The following is a 22,659-nucleotide window of genomic DNA, read 5'->3' as shown; positions in this document are numbered from 1 at the left end:
CACTGTCAGGCAGAAAGAACCACTCAAAGGAGGAGACCTGCCACACCCATGTCACTTTGTGGTTGAGAGAAGTGAGTTCAGACCCCAGTGGTGCCAGCAATCTGTGCTGTGGTCTTGGACAAATGCCTGTTTCTCCACACAGAAACAGTGAGAGCTCCAAGGGGTGCTAAGGGTGAAGCTTCATGGCACCTGCACAGTAGATACCCAATAAGTATGCATCATTCCACTCAAGATGAAGCAGAATATTCATTTTTGAAAAATATTTATTAAAAAACTAAAGTGAATGTGGAAAAAAAAAAACCAACAAACCAAACCCAACACATACCTTTAAATAGCAAGCATATGACACTGGTTATAAAGCTTTTCCAACTCTACTGATCTAGTCTTTCCCACCATCTAAGTTAAGGAGGGCCTCTGAGGGAAGCCAGGTGTAAACAGGTCATTTGTACTAGTGATGAGCAAAAACTAACTACGTGAGAGCTATCAATGGCTACCCTTTTTGCTTTCCTAGGCAGTCCCTCCCAAACACAAGAGAGTGACTAGATCTCAGGACTGTGTTTGTGGGGATCTGTGGTTCTTGTTTTAATCTGGGAGTGGGAGTGTGTGTGGATGAAATAGTAGAAAGACAGACAAATCAGTAGAGGGTAATCGGAAAGCACCTTTAAAATCTGGACCCTTTCCCACAATTTAACCCAGTAATTCTCAAACTTTACTGTTGGAAAGCATCCCCTGATGAGATTGTTAAATTCGCAGGCTCCCCAAATTGCATGTTTCAGATAAGCACTCCATTGACTCTGTGCACACTGGTTAGCCATCCGGTTTGAGAAACACTGTTTAAAATGTAGTAAAACAATTCCTACCTCCTTAAACACAAGGTAAAAGCAAAGTTAAGGACTCTGCTGACAGTCACTGTGCTTTCGTCAACTTGGAGGGACCAATATAGGGAGGCAGGAAGGAGCCTCCAATTCCTAACAAACATCCTGGTCTAGAGGAGCCCGAGAAACCTGTCAGGTGCTGTTCAGGAAGGAAGTAAAATTTAATAATCAAGTTGATTTCCGATCATAGGGTAGCCTCCAAACGACTAACCGGCCAACCTCCTCTGTCCCGGTTTAATGAACTTCGTTGGGCCAGTGCCAGATGGGAAGCTGCCATTCAGACAGGACACGGGGAAACTGTGGGTCCTGACTTGTGAAGACACTGTGAATAAAACACCTATAAAAACCTTTATTAACCAGAGAGCGCCATGCCCAAATCATGTCGGTGTGTCACGGACAACATGTAGAAATAGTCACATTGATGCCAAGGTTCCCGTTATCTGCAAAAAGATGCGCTATGGCTGTGTCGAACACCAGGCAGTCGCTGTTCATGATGGCTGCGGACACGCCATCGTGGATGGACCGGGGCGTGGCCTCCCAGGTCAGTCTCCTCCGGTTCCCATTCAGTTCCAGTCTGTAGGCGAAGTTCTCCGCCTGCTTGCGAGTGCCGATGAGCAGGACGATGGCGAAGAACTGCTGGTGGCCCTCATACTTCTCTTGTTTCTCCAGCACCAGCATGAAGTGATGGCCGAAACACGACTGCATCATCACCCAGTCCACAGCTCCTGGCAGGTTAATGTCTGTGGCCAGGAAGACGATGTCTTCTCCCTGAAGGGTGGTGATGCTCTTGTGGGCGTGCATGAGATGGGACATCACGGCTTCCAGGGACCCCTGCCACTTGCAGGAAGCACCGGGACAAGGGCAAGAGTAGGGACGGTATTCACAGATGTCTTCATGCTCTGGCTTCTCGGTGTGGTGCAGGGTCAGGGAACAGCCCGTGGTCGCATACTGCAGGGACAGAAAGCAGCACAGTGAGACACTGGGGGCTTCTTCCACCTCTGAGGCTGCAAACCTCAGGTTTTCCAGACTCAAACTGCACTTTTGTTTCAACTACTTTGGTTCCAGGTGAGTTAAATATTGCAGACTGAAACGTCTTAGTGCCTATTCATCCTTGCACTGCCATGCATAACATCAGGGGCCCATCCCGGCCAGGAATGAGCTGCATTCCTGCCCCCGTTCCAGCACTGTTGAAACTGTGAGAACTCAAGTACTCTTACAAATGTTTCAAACAAAATTGTGGAGCCAGCCCTAGAAAACCTGGCTTTCCCCTTATTTTCTGTAAATTTAAAGAATTTTAAAAAACAATTTAGAATTGCTTGTGTGCTTTGAGTGCTAAGTCACTTGAGTCGTGCTTAACTCTTTGTGACCTTATGGACTGTAGCCCTCCAGGCTCCTCTGTCCATGGGATTTTCCAGGCAAGAATACTGGAGCGGGTTGCCATGCCCGCCTTCAGGGGATCTTCCCAACCAAGGGATGGAACCCGCATCTCCTGCACTGGCAGGCGGGTTCTTTACCACTAGCACCACAGAATTGCTTAGGGGTAGGACAAGGATGAACGTCATCTTCGGACTAGTTTTCACCGACAGTTTTGCAGATGGTGTAATTCCCCCCCGTTGGCCCCCCACTGCTTCCTGGCTCCAGCTGTGACCAGCAGGTGGGCTGTGGGAAAGCTGCCCTGTGGCCCCCTGCTCTTGCTGGCGGAGTGACCAGCCCAGTGCAGAAGAGGGCTGGAGACCCCTCACATGGCTAGAACTGTGACCTCACCTTCACCTTTTACCCCCTGCCCCAAAGGTGGGCTTTGGACATACATTTTTCAGGAAAAGAAATCACATTCAAGAACTTTTCAGTTTGGTTCCAGCCAGTGGAGCTTGGAGTGAGAAGGGCCTCACTCTCCTCTCAGAGTCCACTGGACTTGCCTCAGACCCCCTCCTCAGGCCTGTGCTCACCTCTTTGTGACTGGGTGGTCAGGTCCTCCTGACAGGCCCGGGAGGAAGGGGAACTAGAGTGGGCGCTAGAGTGGGCGCTTGTCCTAGGTGGGTTTTCTGACACTGTCTGTCTGTCTTTCAAATGCTGCCTTAATAGGGAGGGAACAAAGCCCTTTTCTCCCTGCACATTCCTGATGGATAAATCACATCTATCGTGAGAAAAGACCACACCACAGGAATTAAGACTTCTGTACCCAAACTTCATTAGAATGACCCTGCTAATTCCCAGACACCAGATAGAGAATGAATCCACCAGTAGACACTTGCTCAGAGGACTATGCTGTATTTTTGTCAAGAATAAGGAAACCTGAATGACCTCTTTAGGTGAAACCAGAAGTCAGCTTCCTCCCCCTCAAGCCCAGAGTGGCAGCTTTGCCATTTGGGTTCCCGCACTTGGATTCCCTCACCCCCTGTTGAGACATGAAGACATCAAATGATGGCGGGGCCACATCAATTTTCTTTTTGGTCCCACTGGGTGACTTGCAGGATTTTCATCCCCTGACCCAGGATTGAACCCAGGGCCACAGCGGTGAAAGCCCTGAGTCCTAACCACTGGACCACCAGGGACTTCCTCTGCTTCATTTTTTCTAAGATGCCGTGTCCAAGGCTGAAAACAAAACCCCACAGCTGTTTCTACTTCTCCCTACCCGTCCTTAAGGAATAAACCCTTATGAATTTTAAAAATAGGTCAAATTCTGATCTTTGCAGCTGAATTAAATCACTAGCAGTAAGCAGGCCCTGAACATCTTCTCCTTACAAGACCCTAAGCTGCAGTCACTGAGAAGTAGATACGGAGGAGAGAAGGCCGCCACCACCCTTGAGGAGATGAGTCTCCCCTAATAAGGAAGAAGAAGGTGGCTTAGAGAGAGACATGCAGCTCCTTCCTCCTCCGTACTGAAAGTGAATTATAATGGTCTTCAGTAGAAATTGGCAGAAATAGTTCACTGTTATTTATTAATACTTTGCCTGTAGGAACTGCTTATTCATCTTTGAAAACCATGGACTAATTTTAAAAGCATGGGTATAAAACTTAATCAAGAAGAAGGAACAAATTTACTTATCCAGATATATTTATAGTTTGTGTTCCTAGCAGTGTAAGGCCCTAAAAAAAGCAAATCTCTATTAACTGTGTTTTAAATCCAGGGCGAGGCTCAGAATACAGAGCCTTCTGAAACTCTTCTGTGAGTGATGAGTGAGATACTTCTGCCAGTGATGAGTGAGACACTTCTGCCAACTGTTTAAAAACACACATCCAACACAATAAAAATAGCAAAAATTAGCCCAAAACCTGGCCGATTTCCTGGCTGAAACAAACCCTCAATATTTGGATCTGAAGACCTTTCAGAAGGTGCTGTTTACCACAGTTACCCAGGAATAATCTCAGGAACAAGATGAAGTCTGGCTTAGAATGTACAGAAAAAGTACCACCTGCCCCCTTCCCCAGCCCAAAGCTCCAAACTACTCCAGGTTCACCAAGTCAAATGTACAACAAATATTTATCACCAAGCAATCATTTGAGAACTTTTTCTTGTGTAACTCAGGTAGGAATATTTATATTCTGAATTATTTGTTTGCCTTACAAGTCACATACTTTACCTTCCACCCAAATATAGACAGTAGGGGACCTCCCCAAATTACACAGAGAGACCAGGCATTACTTAGCATCTCTGTGGACAGTGACCTTGTGAGAAAAGATCTTACTGCAGCCTCTATTAACTTAAGTAAATATAACTTTAAATTGTTACGTGCTTATTCTGCTTTTTCTCAACAAGCTGCACTTTAATGCCAATCTATTCCTTCTCTTTTCCATCATGGGTGAGGGCGTGTCTTCATGACCACTGGCGCCACTGTTAGGATGACCGAATTAGAGATGATGGTCTCTAAAAAGCAAAGATCTAGACTTTAAACATGTGTGCACTCACACGTACACAAACACATGCACTCTCGTGCCACATCCGATACTTGTGACAGTCTCGCCACTGTTCTGGAGTGATGCTCTTGTCATTACATTATCAGTGCTCCTGCAGGGGTCACAGGGCTGCCTTTGGGGTCCACAAATCTGAGGCAGCTTGTAGAATGGTTTAGGGGCCTCTGAGGAGCAAGCTTGTGTCTTCTCGATAAGCGCCAAGGGTTTCTAAGGGCTGCCACCCTCTGTGGTACAGATCCCGCCCCTGTGGCGTCTGCTGTCAGAGGGGTTGTACCATGCAACAATAAACAGCTCGAGCACATCAGAAATACAGGCACCTATGCAAAGGAAGAAGGGGGGGCAGGGGTGACAGGTGATTTCAAAGTGGAGACAGGTTGACGAAGGGGGGTATGGAAAGCCTCACAGGGGAGAAGGCAGATTGTGGAAGGAATAGTTCCATCTGGTTCTAGCGCAGGGTGAACAGAGCATGTGTTGGGGACAAAACATAATGAGCAGGCGGGTCCAGGTTCCGTCCAGGACGTTACTGACAGTTTAGTTCATTTCCAGAGTTTCTCTGCAGCAGCACTACTGGCCAAGAGCAAATGCGTCTTGGTTTGGGGGCTGTGCTGTGTACTGGAGAGTGTTTAGTGGCATCCCTGGCCTTGAAGATGCCAGGAGAGTCCCCCCCCCACCATGTGGTGACCACCAGAAATGTCACCAGGCATGGCCACCTGTCTCCTGGGTGGCAAAATCACCCGAGCTGGGGAGCCTCTGATTTCAGTGAGTGACACAGCCGGCTGGGCAGGCACACTCCCAGGCGTGAGGAGGGGCCACAGCAGGAAGCTGGTCCAGCTGGTCACTGCCCTGCCCAGTGGGTGCCACCCGGGGCACTTCAGGAAATAATCCAGCCGCAACACACAGCTAGACCTTGATGGCTTGAGCAGCATGGTTGGAAGCTGGGGCACTGGTTCCACCCATTTTACAGGATGACTCATCCCAGCCATGTGGTCATCCATGGCCACACCAGGGTCAGAGCCTTGAGTTTCTGGATCCTCTGTGGCTCTTTCTCTGAACACAGCAGCTCAGGGGTCAAAGAACCAATCTTTTGCAGAAAAAGAAATTGGCCTTGATCTCCCCACCCAAGCCCTCCCAGCCCCAACACACACACAAAGCCCAGGGCCCACAGATATGCTGTTTCTGGAAACTGGTTCAAATATAACTTCTTCCAGGTTTGCAAGGAGAAAAACAGCCCCAAACGCGGCTATCCCTAAGGAACAAGGCAGCAGCACATCACAAACAAGTAACCAGTAATCAGGCCCCCCCCTCCTCCCCCTTCTCTGGCATCTGGCAAGAAAGTCCTGAGGTCTCCCTCCTCTCGCTCTGGCCAGGGCCTGCCCACCCGGTGGGAGGGTTCAAAGGATGCCTGTTTTTCTTGAGATGACTGGTTCTTCAAGGCACACACTTGTCTCTGAGATAAAGCACCTGGGCTGCTTTGCAGAGGGCTGCCTGCAGCCTGGGACACATCTGCAGTTATAAATGAGATATCCCCCCAAGGAAATATCTGCTCATCTCCCCTGGGGGGTGGGGCACGAGGTGGGATGTGCTTTAAGTAAACCCCTCTTTAGGCTGGGGGCCAGGGGAGGCACGACCACACACACAAGCCCAAAGCTAAAGAAGAATGCACGGCAGGGGGAGAGATGGCCCAGCAAAGCAATGTTGAAATAACACTTCTGACTTTTCCTTTAGAAATTTTTCACGTTGCGATGGCTCAAAAGTCTTCTACAAACACATTCTGCCGCTGTGAAAAGGCGACAGAGGACCCTGGTGCCTCATTCTGATGTCTTTGCAGAAAGCAGTAAATAGTGCCAATTCTTTCCCTGGACATGGGGTTTGAAGATGGTTTTATTTAAGCTGGAACTTAGCAAGGTTTTCTCCTTTTTGGCACAGAGACCCTTGACACACAAATACACATGACAAGGTACGTCAGAAACACAGTCAATCACTAGACACCTGGTGTTTATTCAAGAAACACAGGCATGTTATATTTGTTTAAGGAATAAGTATATAAACGGAATTCTTAGCCTGGGTGCTAGTGAAGGTCGTGGATTCCATGACTGGTTTAGAACAAGTTTTTTCACCTATTTAATTAAATCTGAGTCCAGGCAATTTAAGGACGATTTGCTGCATTCTCAACAATCAACAGTCTATGACACTGGAGGCACTGGGAACCAACCAGGTCCCTCTGGGGACTGTGAGGTAACCGCCTTGCCTCCACCTGCACCTCCTAGGAAACAGGGAAGTGTATTAGCAGACTATCTGCCAGTACCTCAAATGAGAACATCTCAAGAAAAACAAAACATAATAAACATAATAGATACTTGTTGTTGATGCTTATAAACTTCTGAATTAGACCCAAGAAATGACCTTGTCTTGGGGTAAGCAAAAGCAGACTGCACTTTCCTTCCATCTAAATAAGCTGTAAGCATCACAGAATGCACACGGAGGACCAAACGTCTGACCCTGGCCTGGGAAACCAAAACCGCTACAAAGGGCATTACTGGGGCAACCACTGAAATTTGAATATGGACTCTGGACTAGATAAGAATATCTACACCATATCACATTTCTTGATTTTGATAACTGTACCATATTATATAAGAAAATGTCCTTGATTTTAGAGGAGAAACACAGGGAAGTACTTAGGGATAAAAGGACAGGGTGTCTGCAGTTTCCACGTTATATATATATATGAATGGAGAGAGCACAAACAATAAAGCAAGTGGGGCAAAAAGGAGGTAAATGGTGAATGTGGATAAAGGCAATATGGGAATTTGTACTATTATTGCAAGTGTCATGTAAATCTGAAATCATATAAAACAATCCAGAAGGACTTTCCTAGTGGTCCAGTGGCTAAGACTTTGCACCTCCCAGTGCAGGGGGCCTGGATTTAATTCCTGGTCAGGGAACTAAGATCCCATGTGCCATAACTAAGACCAGGCACTGCCAAATAAATAAAAATAAATATTAACAAAAAACCCCAGAGACTAAGCATGTTCATCCTTCTGGGGGTAGAGATTCTTTTTGCAGATCTGAATGATTATTGTGATAGTTTTTTTTTTTTAAGAAAATATGCTTTTAACTACATACTTGCATGTAAATGCAACTAAACTAATAGTTTATCTTTTATTAGAAGCTCTTGGGACTCATTTTAGTGAACCAACAAAATGTGGCACTGAAGACATCGATTGTTATAATCACCAACACTGTTTTGACCCCCTCCTCACCCAAGGAAGACAGAGCCTTCTCTGTTGCTCCTCGGATCCTCCCAGAGGTTTGTGGGCACCTGACAGATCTATGGCCCTGGATGATGGTTTCCAGGTTCATGATCCACCACCCTTAGTGCCCCACGGGAAACTCCTATTCACTTCCAGACCACATCTGGAAGAGGAGCTCCAGGTATGAAACATACCTGCACCCCTTTCATAAACAGGTAAACCCCTTTTATCACTGGGGAGGTGACCCCATGAAGGGAATCAGAGTTAGTTCAGTGGGAAGGATGGATCCTGACAGTATAACAGGTATGCTCAGCAGATGATAAAAGGCTATTGGTTGAAGTCTCTGTTTCTCAACATTGTTTAGACTTGATCAAGTGGGAGGTGCAGCTAAACCTAGTCTAGACCCATATAGTGGTAAAACTTAAATCTTAACCAGCAGTTACACTTAAATGTTACCATTTTCTTTAAAATTTTTAAATTTTTATTTGTGGCTGCTCTGGGTCTTCGTTGCTGCGTGTGAGCTTACTCTTGTTGTGGAGAGCGGGGGCTGCTCTTTGTTGTGGTTCACAGGCTTCTCACTGCAGTGCCTTCTCTTCTTGTGGCTCACGGGCTCAGGGGCATACAGGCTTCCATAGTTGTGGCTCATGGGCTCAGGAGCCGAGGTACGTGAGTTTAGTTGTTCTGTGGCATGTGGGATCTTCCCGGACCAGGGATCGAACCTGCCGGCGTCCTCTGCGTTGGCAGGTGGGTTCTCAACCACTGGACCCCCAGGGAAGTCCAATTTTACCACTTTCTAACAGGACTTCTAGCAATCCAAGCTAGCTCTTTTGTGACTAAAATTTTTTTATCTTCCCCCCAAAATATCATTGAATGATCCCATGTTATTTTCCAATTAATTTATGGGTCTGTTAATTTTGCTTATTGACTTAATGATTTATTGCCTGCTTCCTGTTCACCCACTATTTGTTGGTAGATGAATAAATATTAGGTTTATCTGCAAAAGATGATTGCTCTCCACCATGTTACTTTTACTTTAATTAAGTCTTCCTGTGGAACTTAGAATTAAAAAATAATTCAATAGATCTTGAGGCCATGTAAGGAAAACATGTACATTTTAGACTTCATTCATTCTGGGTTGAATGTCTTCTGTAATTTTTGACCAAGGCATTTCACATACTTTATTTACATAAACTATTTCGATGGGGGTGTTTCTAGCTTCTCTGAAGCCTTACCTAGATGGGGAAACAGGATGCTGTTGTCATTCTGATGCTGTATGTCACTTTTGCTTAGTGTGTTTGCAACCACTGGTAGAATGGCTGTGATTGGAACTCAAGTAACCAGTGTCTTGTGTGACCCTGGATTGAGCCTGCCTACCCTGTCACCTCTGAGTGGGTCTATAAAACTACCTGCCAAATAATCAGCCCTTGACTGTCATCACCAGTGGAGAAGTTCAGACTTGAGCAGCAGGAGAAATGACATCTCTTTTTGTGACTTCATTATAATACTCACCCTGCATCTGTTTGTCTAGCATCTTTTCTCTAAGAACCTCAGCGGATTTTCACTTAAACGGTACATTCCTCACCTTTGCTATGAGGTAGTGCAAAGACAGAATTATCAGAGTGCAGTCTTAGTTTCACAGATGTTAGTATGAGAAGAGTGTCACTCAGTCCCCGAACTGTCAAACAGTGGTGAGGCCAAGCAAACACTGACGCTGAACTTTATAAACTTTCCTCTGGAGAAGACAATGCTCATGAAAACCTTGGGCTTAAAAATTCTCCTTTTTGCCTAAGAAAAAGTCAACAAACCCCATGTGGCAGGGCTTTCTTACTGAAGGTGACTTGGTGGGAGAATCTGGCCTCTTATTATTGCAGTCATCTGAGAACATCCTGCTTTTGGGGAGGTGTGTGTGTGCAAGTGTGCATGTGTGTGCGTGCGTACAAAGACTCCTTTTGATGGCAGGGGTTTCTTTTTAATCTTGGAAGTGTTAAACAAAAGTTGACTTTTGACCAAGTATACCTCTCATCTGACCATAGATCCAGCTAGCAGGCAACACCCCCCCCCCCACCCCGTGGACTTGGAGAACCAGTTTCGTGAGGTCCCTTCAGAATCTCTGCTGAAGCAAACAAAAGCAGGAGCTGGAGTGAGAGGCTTTATGGACCTTGTCCAGCCTTTCTCAACACCCTTCTTCCTGCCAGCTTCCCATCTGTGAGATCACATTCACTGCCCTGCCCACCCTTCAAACGCTGCTCCATCTCTCTGGATGCTTTATTTCTCAAAGGATACAACTGAATTCACAAGAAAGCTTAAGTGGTAGGGCTGCTAGATTTAGCAAATAAAAATACAAGCAGCCTAGAATGTTCCAGGCAATTATTTATCTATTAAAATTTAACTAGGCAACCTTATTACACCTAGCAGCTTCAGGGGTACCACTGTCATCCCTCCAGAAGCTACTGTGTGAGCCTGGAATGGGAAGATCACCTCAGCCAGGCAGAGGGGTAGCAGAAAAGACACTGTGTATAATTACAAGGCACCTTCTGGGGTTTCTGTTCCCAGTGCTGTGTTACTCAGCATGTGGGAATCTTAATTCCCAGACCATGGATGGAACCCACATCCCCTGAAGGGGAAGCTCAGTGTTTTAACCAGTGGACCACCAGGGAAGTTCTCAAACTTACAAATTTTGAGCAAATTTCTTAGGGGGGATGTTAACCATGTCCTGTTTCCTTTACAAAGTAATTAGGAGGATAACACGAGATAATGTGCCCAGCTTGGACCAGGTAAACAATGTTTTATACAAGCACTGGCCTCCCACGAGCCCCACTGGATATTCCATCCCTTCCTTTCCTGCGGACACCCTGCTCATCCTCCTTAATACAGCTCTGACACCACAACTGAGGGAGGCCTCCACACTCCTCTGCTCCTACTACTCAGAAGGGCTCTGTTGGCACATCTGTCTCCACAATTAGACTCAATTTCAGAAGGACGGGGTGGTAGGGGAGGCAGTGGTTGGCTAGGGAAATTTTTGGTAGGAAGAGAGGGCTTGGGGCTGCAGGGTATTCCAAGGCCTGGGCGGGTCTGATGAAAAGTTAATGGGTAATCAGGAGGAGCCAACTCTGGCCTGATGTTACATGAGGGAGAAAAAGTAGGCACTAGCATTAAAGCAAAAGGATAACACCTATTGCTGGTGATGCTGGAGAGAAATGGGCACTCGGTGCCCATTTGATTCTATGTGAAAAAGCAGTTTGGCTTTATGAGCAAAAGCTGATTTCTGCACATGCTCTTTGTTCCTACCATTCAACTTGTAGGAGTTTATCATTAGGAAATAATTATTTCCTTATGCACAGGGATTCAGTTATAGCAGTACTTTTTTTTTTAAGCACAATAAGAAAACAATGATTTAAATGACCACAAACAGGGGCTTGATTAAATAACTCTGATACATTCATAACCAACATCATGTTCCATAACATTCCAGAGTTAATGGAATTGTAATACTATATAGTCATTAAACAGGATCTTAACGAATATTTATCAGTGTGGAAAAGCAGTCACAATGTATTAGAGGAAAAAATAGGTTATGAAATAGTGTGTGAATTCCCTGTTTTACCTGTTTTTCATTGTTGGTTTTTTGTTGTTGCTGGTTTGTAAGTTTTGATGTAGAGGTAAGTTTGCGAGGACATGTGCAAAAATGGTGTAGTGGTTATTCTAGGTGGGCAGGATTATAGAAAATAGTATCAAATTAAAATCTCCTGTATGTTCTACATTTAAAAAAGATCATTACTTTTAAAAACAAAATATATGCATAAAAAAGTTCCCTAATCTAAGCAGGTTTTCTCTTCTAAAAGCATTAAAGAAATTTTTAAAAACTCTCATCACTGAAAAACCAATGCCAGAGCCAACTTACCTAGTTCTATGGAAACCCTATAAGACGAGGAATAGGGAAGAGAAGCTCGATGGGAGAACTGATGGGAGGAAAAAAAGATTCCTTTTTTTCTTTTTAGGGCTTCCTTGATAGCTCAATTGGTAAAGAATCCACCTGCAATGCAGGAGACCCTGGTTCGATTCCTGGGTCGGGAAGATCCCCTGGAGAAGGAATAGGCTACCTACTCCAGTATTCTTGGGCTTCCCTGTGGCTCAGCTGGTAAAGAATCTGCCTGCAATGCGGGAGACCTGAGCTCGATCCCTGAGTTAGGAAGATCCCCTGGAGAAGGGAAAGGCAACCCACTCCAGTATTCTGGCCTAGAGAATTCCATGGACTATATATGTATAGTGTGTGGGGTCATAAAGAGTCAGACACGACTGAACAACTGGACCTGACCTCAGACTCCAGTCATTTGCTTTCTGTTAGTTTCTAACTGTGCACATTTATTTAGTTTTTACTTTGTGCTGGGCACTCTGCATGAATTACTACCACAATCATCACCCCATTTTAGCAACAAGCCACTGAGGCTTGGAGAGGTCACCAACCAGTACAGTAAAGACAGATAGGATTGGGACCAGGAGGCTCGACTAGGGCCTGCCTTCAAAACTACCAGAGTTAAGAGGTGAAGGGGAGGAGTGGGAGAAGGGAAGACCTAAAGACACCATCTCCATTGATTCAAAGTTTTGAAATAGGGCCCAGGTCCACACATTTAATACAGGTGTACCTTCCATTCATCTCGACAGCTAAAAACTAGGAACGGGGTGATCTTTTATCTCACGGACACTATACAGTATAAAAATGATTACAATAAAACTTTTACCCAACTGGCAATGAGAATGTCAGTTTCACAGTTTTTAAGAAACAAATGGAGAATGGATGTGTGGGGCAAAGCTGATGAAATTCTGCTAGGGAATTTTCAGCATCTCTCATGAGCTTTAGAAAGTATACTCAGGTGAATGCTAGCATTCACTCTGGCACATGTATACCTACTATGTGCCCTTTTCAAAGACTGAGGACTTTATGGGTGTGGATGAGAAACACCGTTTACAAATTTTGTCAGATGCACAAGTTGGACAATAAAGATATTTTACATTGAGGTCTTCCTATGGTCATGTGTATACAGCATTTTATATAGGGCTTTCAACAAAAAAAAAACAAAAAGGGCAATTCTAATCCATCCTAACCTGGGGACTCTATAGGTCAGACCTCCTGTACCTTTTGGTTTTCGTCCATTCTGGCTGTACCAAAGATCAATCTTAACTAACAATGATTTACTCTAGTTCCAGGACTTGGTGACCTGTGAAAAATCTTTGGCCAACTCTGTGTAGAATCATCATTAAACTTCCGAGTACTCTTTTCACGCATTCTAGTGCTTCTGTCCTTGATTTTACACTCAAAAGCTGTCCATTGTCTTCTGGAAAATCTTGAGCCTCACCAGAAACACATGTGGATCCCAGTGCTTGCCAGCTCAAGCTTCTATGAGCCAACCCAGTCAACTTCAGCCAGGAATGAGGACGGAAGGGATAACTTCCAAAGTAACGGATTTTGTCTTAGAGGAATTTTTGAGGTTCGGAAGAGATCCCTGAAATGGTTCTGGCAAACTGGCTTATCCCCTCAGACTGTTAGGTGACTGATCACCCATCACCTAGCAACTGCTCTGATCCCACCCACCTTCCATCTGTTTTGGTGACACAGAAGTCCTCGCCAGCATTGCTAATCTGACCTGAGAGCACCCACCAGCTCAAGGTTATCTCTGTTCTTTTTAACTGACGAATAAACAGATCTAAGGAGCTAGTGACAGGACTGAGATCACAGAAAGCCAGGATGAGAACCCAGTTCTGTCTCCTGACTAGTGCCTTTTCTCTTGAACAGCTCACTAGACTCCAGAATTTTAGGCAGAAAAAGATCCTTGGTATAGTCATCCTGTCCAGCTCTTAAGACATTCAGGTGCAAAGAAATAGACTGACTTGTACAAAGTGTCAAACATCTAGTCAATAGGACAATAGTTCAGGTCTCCCAAAGGCCAGAATGTTGGCATTTTCTCTCAGCAAAACAAAGATGAAAAGGCAGTAAGCTGTAACAGTTGGGACCTATCAGAATTCCAGAGTTCATATGTTCTCAGAGTCAAATGAGAACTTCCAGGCTCAGTGGATGTTTTCTGAAAGAGAACCAGGTCAGAGGTTACACCCTGGAAGCTGGAGTTTGGTCTACAGACACGGTTGGTTTGGCCTGCAAGTGCTAGCTTTACATCTGAATTTGGACAATGTTTTTTGTTTTTTTTTTTTAATCGAGATATTCAACATTAAAAAAATGCAGATTTCTGAATTTTCTTGAAAAAAATCCAAAGATCTGGCATGGCTGCAATCACATTCCCATCCAGGCCAATCAGCCAGAGTTGAGCAAAAGTTGTGGTCCAACTCCCAACCACCTCCACTGCCCCTGACGTTGCTTGAACCCTAAGGTCACATGGCAGATACCCCTCTCCCTTGCATTACCTGTCCCTGCTGGTGTTTAGGGTTTCTCCCCACTGGACTAGATCAGTCCACACATTTTAACTTACAACTGGATTATCTGATCTGACGTTAAGATTTTTTTTTAATGTGGACCATTTTAAAGTCTTTACTGAATTTGTCACAATAGTGTTTTTTCTTTTCTTTTAATGTTGGATTTTTGGCCCAGAGGCATGTAGGATTTTAGCTGCCCAACCAGGGATTGAACCCACACCCCCTACACTGGAGGACAAAGTCTAAACCACTGGACCATCGCAGAAGTCCCTCAGTTTTTTTTTTTTAAAGAATACAAACAACACTGTCACAATCCAACTACAGAGAAGAAGTATCTGACGAGGCTTTCTAGTTCAGTGTTTGGAGATAATGCTGCAAGAAACTTCTACAGAAACCAAAGAAAAAGTGGAAAGAAAATGTCTCATAGTATAAGCTGGGGTGTGTGTGAGCATTTCCTATGGTTTTGGAGAGAAATAATTCTTTGCGACCCCATGGATTGTAGCTGCCAGGGGAATTCTCCAGGCAAGAATCCTGGAGCTGGGAGCCATTCCCTTCTCCAGGGTATCTTTCTGATCCAGGGATCGAACCTGGGTCTTCTGCATTTCAGACAGATTCTTTTACCGTCTGAGCCACCAGGGAAGCCCCAAAGAAAAAGTGGAAAGAAAATGTCTGATAGTGAAAGAGGGCTGGAGTGTGTTTTAGCATTTCTCATGATTTTGGAGAGAAATAGTTGGCTGATATTAAAATACACTGTTGAGTGGGGGGCCCCAATGTGTCAGCCTTCACTTCTCCCCCTGCATCCACACTCTCCAGAGATGATGGTGGGTTTGTGATAAGGGGACAGGATGTCAAAACTTCCCAGGCGTGGCTCAAGTCATAGAATGGACTAAAAATACCCCAGGTGGCAGAGAGCCATACTCTGATAGAGATCCTTTTTTAAAAGGAGATCTGAGCTAACAGTGCATGTGGTGCCCTCTGTCACAGGTGCTGGCAGGACTCTAGCCTTTAATTATGTGACCCCCTCCCATTTTTGGTGACTCATACCCTGGTTCAGAGGGTAAAGCGTCTGCCTGCAATGCAAGAGACCCAGGTTTGATCCCTGGGTCGGGAAGATCCCCTGGAGAAGGAAACGGCAACCTACTCCAGTATTCTTGCCTGGAGAATCCCATGGACAGAGGAGCCTGGTGGCTTACAGTCCAAAGGGCAGCAAAGAATTGGACACAATGGAGCAACTTCACTTTCTTTCCACTTCGGGGCCAATGGAAGCATGAGCAATTCAGAGCTGGATTGCTGCTGCTGCTGCTGCTGCTAAGTCGCTTCAGTCGTGTCTGACTCTGTGCGACCCCATAGACGGCAGCCCACCAGGCTCCCCCATCCCTGATTCTCCAGGCAAGAACACTAGAGTGGGTTGCCATTTCCTTCTCCAGTGCATGAAAGTGAAAAGTGAAAGTGAAGTCGCTCAGTCGTGTCCAACTCTTCTCGACCCCATGGACTGCAGCCTACCAGGTTCCTCCGTCCATGGGGTTTTCCAGGCAAGAGTACTGGAGTGGGGTGCCACTGCCTTCTCCGACAGCTAGACTGAAACCCCCCCCAAATATTGGGTGTATAAGCTATTCCCCCTCACCCCTTGATCTTCCCACCCCCCCAAGCCCTACAAAATTCCTCCCAATAAACTTTATAGTCAGCAGCTATGTTGTCTCACTGGGATGTGTCCATCTGGTGACCTCATCCAGTCGGATGATTTTGTTACTGGTGTCAACCTCAGGTTGTGATCTGGAGCCTCCGAGTATAACCTCAGACTCCAAAATCAAAGGATGTGTGCCTTCAGGATGAAGGTTTACGAACTGGTCCACCGTGTGATCTCAAGTCACTTAACTCTTAACCTCTCTATAGGTGCATGTTTCCTCACCTGAGAATAAGAAAGGTAGACTCATAAAAGATAACCCACACAAAGAAGCTGGCATGCAGAGGGCCTTAACAAGCATTCCATAGAGCCTCCCTTCTTTTAATGGAGTTCCAGAACCTACGGGTCCTTAGAAGTTGAACAGTCCAATCCCCTCATTACAGATGAAAACAGCAGGCTCTCAGAGGTAGTCTCTCAGGCAAACAATGGCAGTGCCAGGCAACTCTTGAGAGCTGGCTTTTGGTATTTTACCCAACACGGGTTTTCTCCCATGAGCCAGCCCATGAAAGACTCAGACCAAGTAGGGACAAGGCAGTCCCTATGACTTTCAGGAGCAAGTGTGAAGCATAGGGCTGGCTAAGCAGACCACTGTGTTGGAGTTTGCCATAGGCCTCACCACTCCCTATTGCTCTCAGCCTTCCCAACGAATATCATTTCAGTTGTTTGCTGGGTCTCTGTATCCATCCAAGTTTGATTTATCCAGACTAACTGGCTGAGTTCCCCTGTCAATAGTCTGGATTACTGATCAATCAACGTTGAGGCGTGCATATTCCAGCTTTACAAATCTCACATGTATGTATTTACACAAAAGTGACCTCCTCCCCCCAAGGTCACTTTCTAAGCTAGATTCCTGGTCTATAGGGGGATGGTTGACCTTGTTTAATTTCAGCTTGCAAAGCAATGGCTTTATCCAGCTGTAGTCCTACAGAATGGGACCTTTCTAAAAATCAGTGACATAAACAGAAACACTGGATACCCTTGATTCCCAAGAGAACTCTTCTTCAAGACATATCACATTAGGAAAGAATATATACTTCAGTAGGAACAATAATTCGGGATTCTGAAAGTGAAACTTCACACTTCATATAGTATGTTATAACTGCCCCCATTCTCTAAGGAGCAAGCAACATAATGCTCTTATGATACTGCTTTAAAAAATAAATTAGGGACGGCTTGTTCAGTTGCTAAATTGTGTCCGACTCTGTGACCCCATGGACTGTAGCTCGCCCAGGCTCCTCTGTCCATGGGATTTCCCCAGGCAAGAATACTGGAGTGGGTAGCCATTCCCTTCTCCAGGGGATATTCCCCACCCAGGGATTGAACCCACATCTCCTGCATTGTCAGGCAGATAGGGATAGCTGACTGATATCAAATGCTCATTTGTAAAATGTTATTCATCTGAAATCATTTCTTCTGTTAGCCACTAAAGGCCTAGGGGAAAGTGAAGGGTGAGAAGATGGCTCCCCAGAAACCCTGTGGGGCATCCCCCACCTACTCACCCAGCTTCCACAAAATATCTCAAACCTCAAATATCCACTCTTATGTCACTAATCACCAAATCTTCTCTTGATCACTAGGCTACCACCTTGTTCATGACCCTAAGAAAATTTTGAAACTGTTTTGTGTAAATTTTATGACAAACTACTACTGGGCTGGGTGCATTAGTAAGCATTGCATGAGGAGTGGTTCAAAGCATGATAATTTATTAGGGTTGACTGAAAACCCATAGCTCAAACACAAGTTCAAACGCTTATTTGAATATGCTATTTTAAACCCTATTTGTGGCAGGACACAGACCAAATTAAATCACTCATTTTACTGACATTCGTCCCAAGCTTCAGTTCTCTGGTGGATTATTTTTAATTTAAAAATAAGCCCTTGCCCTATAAAAGTAAGCAGCAGCAAAGAGAAATCAATGCCAGAGAGCCTAAATGGCCCATGAAGCGCTTTACCAAAAAAACTCCAAAAATATTAATGACATTATTTCTAAGTTTAAAAAATGAGATGTATGGTAAAATTCTAGGTTATAATGCGGTAATATAGATAGATATGTCTCTATCTGCTCCTGAAACTGCTCCTGAAGATTTTTACCCAAAAGATGTAAACTGATGTTACAGTATGACCACACAATGCAAAATTATGCAGCCATTTAAAATACAATGAGATAGACTTAGGCTGCAGACATATAAAAATATGTGTGATGAAACGAACTTAAGTCAGCAAGCTGCAGAAGCCATTTTTGGAGAAAAACTTACGTGTGCATATATAAACCTTCCTGACATTAACATCGACCATTCTATATTCAGCTGCGGAGAGTGTATTTATACATGGTTAGAAAAAACTCCATGCAGATGCATACTAAACCTAACATTGGTGGGAAAGGAGACGTTTGGGTCTTTCACTTGTCTCAGTGATGTGCCCTTTTTTTTTTTTTTGCAAGAGCACTGATAATTTTTTAACTAAACAAAAAATAAAGTGGTGGGCTTTAAAGAACTGTAACAACAGCTCCTGCGTGCCCTTCCAGTTAAATTCCCCATCAACTCTTGTTTTCTCCCCACTTAGTAAAATAACACAACTCATCAGTCCTTGGAAGGCTAGGAGAGGGAAAGGCGTGGCTTACAAGGTTTTCTTGTTGGAGGAAAACAGGCTGTAGGCGCCCTTTTTTTTTTTTTTTTTTAGCTACACTCCCGAGGGCTCCCACGTGTCAGGGGTGCGCAGAAGGCAGACGCGGGGGGCAGGAGGAATCCAGGACCAGTCCTTCCAAGCCCAGCGCTGGCGAGGGGTGCGTTTAATTCGCTCCTTTCCCCCCTCCTCTGTCCCCCACAGATAGTCAGCTTCTGGGTCCAAGTTTTCCTTCGGCGGCCCAGCTCTACCCAGGCTGAGTACACGTCTGCAGAGTACGCAGGCTCCGGGTGGGGACAGCGTGATCGCGTGCCAATCAGGCTGGGGTCAGTGATCGGGCAGCAGTCGGCCCAGAGCTGCTCCCAAAGTGGACAGGTGGCATGGGGGAGGGCGAACACGGTGTAAACTTTTTTTCCCCCCCAGTTAATGAGAGAAGCCCACTGCCTCTCAGCGCCCGCGAATGGGCTGGGGACACAGGAGTCCCAGGAGGTCGCCGGGCGGTGGTGCGTGGCTGGCACCTGGGCTTACCTTGCAGGGAAACAGAACTGCCGAGGCCACCTTCTCCATAGCCAGGTTCCTGATGCTGGGCGTCAGGGCGCCCCGGCACGTCGGGCAGCAGCTCAACTTCTGGCGGCATTGGTTACACACCAGGTGCCCGGCCTGGCACTGCAGGATGGGAGGCAGGACATAGTCAAAGCACACCGGGCACTCGAAGAGCGAGGTCAGCTCGTGGTGCTGCGGAGACACTGGCCCAGCCCCGCCGCCGCCGCCGCCGCCGCCGGGGCCCGAGACCACCGCCGCCGCGGCGGGCACCGCGGACGAGCCGGGGCCCGCAGCCGAGATGGTGGCGGCGGCCGGGGGCGCAGCCGGGGACGGAGCGTGCTGTGGCTGCGGCGGCGGCTGCTTGCTGCAGGGTTTGTTAGCGCTGGGGCCGGTGGAGGACGGGCGGCTCATTGCGCTCCGAACCAACCATGGAACTGCGGGCGCCTGCCTGCCGCGGGGCCGCCGGGGTCAAGGCGGTGCGCGCCCCGCGGGCGGCGGGCTCCTGGGCAACGCCACCGCGCCCAGCCCGGGACCGAGCAGCGGAGACGATCGGCGCCGGGCAGGATGGGGGGCTGGACCGCGCTGACGATCTCCGCGGTCCCCGGCGCTCCGAACACCCCTTCGAGCCCCCAAACTCCTCCTCCCGGCGGTGTCGCGGCCCCGAAGCCGAGCGGTGCGCAGAACCCCGGCCCACCAGCTACCGGAGCGGCCGCTGACGCAAGCCCCGGGGGCGCGCGCGGACGTGACGCTTGGACACGTGTGCGGCCGCCCGGGCGCGCGGGGACTGGCAGAACCACCCGGAGCTGGAGCTCCGGCTCCGCCCGACTCCAGCTGGCAGCGCTGGGGACCGCCTAGCGCCAGCGCTTCCTGCCTGGGCTGCGGTCCCGGCCCGCGCCAGTGAGCATGCCCGGCTCGCCGCTGCCGCCGCGCGGGGTCTCCTTTTCCGGGCCGCGGAGGAGTCCGCCCTTCGGCAAGGCGTCGCCTGAGTTCTTCGGCCACACCCCGGGGAGTCACGCCAACGCGTTCCGCGGGCTCAGAGCCGAAGGATAACTTTAGGCGGGGCGGGGGCTTGGGTGGGGGGCGGGGCGGGGCGGGGCGGGGCGGGACGCGGGTGCCCCAGGGACAGGTCGGAAAAAACCGAGAGGTTTCTTTTCCCAGGGTTGAGTCAGCAGCACGCGGGGGAGGCGTGACCGCGGTCAGGACGGCTCTTAGACCCGGAGCTTTGGGCGGGAGCAGGGCAAGGGGCTCGGGATGGGTCTGCAGCGGGCGCAGGACCTAGTGCTGGGATGTTAAGGATATGTTTGGACCACTCTTTGGTCCTGCTCTTCCCAGGGGGAAAGGAGGTAAACTAGTCTTTTACCATTGGCCCTGCCAAAGCCTTCGTTGAATTGAGTTGAGCGCCTCTGACTTGCTAGAGGGCCAGGGAGGGAGTTCACGGACAGAGTTAACTAAAAGGAGTTCGAGATCGCCAGAATCTAAGAATGCCAGAAATGCGGCTAGGGTCCTGAAACCCCGGGAAAACAATGGATGATGCTCCAGTATAACGCATCTTTATCTTTGAGATCCCGCGGAAGTCCAAGACTTTGATGGCAAGGTGTGGGCCCTGGCCCCACACGCTCAGCCGAAGCCCTGGAGTGAGAACCGCAAGTTAACGTGTACGGAGTTGAATTGCTTTTCTGCAACTTTGACCCACTGACACTGGAATTGAGGCGATGAACTATGTAGCTGGGACTCAGGTCTTTCTTTGTAGGAGAGGCAGTGGTAAAGACTAGGTGAAAAATGGGCCTCTGCTTACCATCAATGTGACTTTGGACAAGTTTCTTTGTGCCTCAGTTTCCTCATTTGAGAAAGTGGAATAAAAACAGTACCTATCTTATGGGTGGGATAGTGAGGATTAAATGAGTTTGTTATATGCCAAGAACCTGGCCCATCATAATAGCTGGTTAAAAGTTTAGCAGTTATTTTTAAAAAGTAGTATTAGGGAATGTTTAATAATATTAATGAGTCCTCAGTGAATAAAATTTGTCCAAAAAATAGACTGTTAGAAGCCAGAAGAAAGTTTAGTCTTATACACGGTATATAGAAAGATTACATGCAAGGATTTTGTTGCATTTGATCTAAATCTTGAAAAAAATTAATAGATAACGTTGCTCAATCTTAAGTAAATGTTTCCTGAGCATTTATTATGTACCAGCAGTCACTGTTGGACTCTGACAGTGGTTCTAGTTTAGTCTACTAATAGTAAGGGAACACTATGCTAATAGCCAAACACTCATGAAAGAGAGTTTCAGATGAATAGGTGAGAGTATGAGGGGTGGTGGTAAAGATATTGTAGCAGCAGCTAAAGCACATTGAGAGAAGGTATTGGGACTTGGGGGCCTAGGGGTGGTACATGGGAGCCTCAATTGGCCTGATAAGACCTTTAGATCAGTGACAAGGGGTAGCCTCTGTAGGTTTTTGAAAGGCACAGTAATGTGGCTGAGTCTGAGTTTTTGGAAGAGTACTCTGGGAATACAAAAAAATAATAATAATAACTGATGTTTATTAAATGTCCACTATGTGCCAGGAATGGATGGTTTTCAGGCCTCTGCAATAATCCTACAGGATGGATACTAATGTTATCATTTCCATTTTATAGTCAAGGACACTGAGCCACAGAAAGACTTAATTTGCTCAAGATCACATAGCTGATCATGTTGGGAAAGCTTCAGAGTCCCTTTTTCCCCAAGCTTTTTGTTTTTTTGACCTTGGACAGTTTTTTAAGTCTTTATTGAATTTGTTACAATGTTGCTTCTGTTTTGTGTTTTGGTTTTGTTGATGCATGTGGGATTTTAGCTCTTCTACCAAGAATTGAACCCATATCCACTGGATGTGAAGATGAAGTCTTAACCACTGGACCGCCAGGGAAGTTGTAGGGCCTTTCTTGTTAAGTACTAATCTATATCCCTTTCAGTTATACCACAAAAAGTACTTATAGTCTGGTTAAGGAGTTAAAGTTAGCACACTCAACACAGAAGACAGCTATACAGCCTCTAATAGAGTGCTGAATTTTGTGAGTACACTTCACCTAAATTCTTTCCTTAGCTGGTAATGAGAGGAAAAATTTAATCATATTGTTGGTTCCATTTTTACCTTTTTATGGCCTAAAGAACACAATAGAGACAATAGAAAAAAAACACCCAGTTTCACATTTATTGGAGAAAATAGAATGTTTTCCACTTTTAATTTAAAACCCAAGCAAATGGAATTTATTACATGTGCTTTCACTCTCTCCACCTCTCAGTGCAGGTGGCTTCCATTCTCCCGTCTTACTAGCTCTCATCAGAGAAGCGAGGTCCCCACCCTT

At 46.6% G+C, this 22,659-nt stretch overlaps 1 protein-coding gene across 1 annotated transcript; it reads right to left on the bottom strand.

Annotated features, from left to right (window-relative positions):
- Window positions 1-245: 245 nt before the first annotated feature.
- Window positions 246-22,096, bottom strand: SIAH2 (siah E3 ubiquitin protein ligase 2). The gene is made up of 2 exons (XM_069562744.1): window positions 19,299-22,096; window positions 246-1,823 (listed from the first exon to the last, which is right to left on the bottom strand). The coding sequence occupies exons 1-2, from the start codon at window positions 19,722-19,724 to the stop codon at window positions 1,266-1,268; spliced, it is 984 nt and encodes a 327-aa protein (XP_069418845.1). The 5' UTR covers window positions 19,725-22,096; the 3' UTR covers window positions 246-1,265.
- Between the last annotated feature and the right edge of the window lie 563 nt (window positions 22,097-22,659).

Source organism: Ovis canadensis, chromosome 1, assembly GCF_042477335.2.
Source record: "Ovis canadensis isolate MfBH-ARS-UI-01 breed Bighorn chromosome 1, ARS-UI_OviCan_v2, whole genome shotgun sequence".
Lineage (NCBI taxonomy): Eukaryota > Metazoa > Chordata > Mammalia > Artiodactyla > Bovidae > Ovis > Ovis canadensis.
The sequence above is the reverse complement of the archived record's forward strand: the minus strand, read 5'-3'. Positions and strand labels throughout refer to the sequence as shown.

Bases quoted from the DNA above. Each gene is read 5' to 3' on its own strand.
- SIAH2 (XM_069562744.1), bottom strand. From the start codon at position 19,724: ATGAGCCGCCCGTCCTCCACCGGCCCCAGCGCTAACAAACCCTGCAGC. The intron at 1,824-19,298 runs GTAAGCCCAGGT...CTGTCCCTGCAG, and splicing joins CAGTTCTGTTTCCCTGCAAG to TATGCGACCACGGGCTGTTC.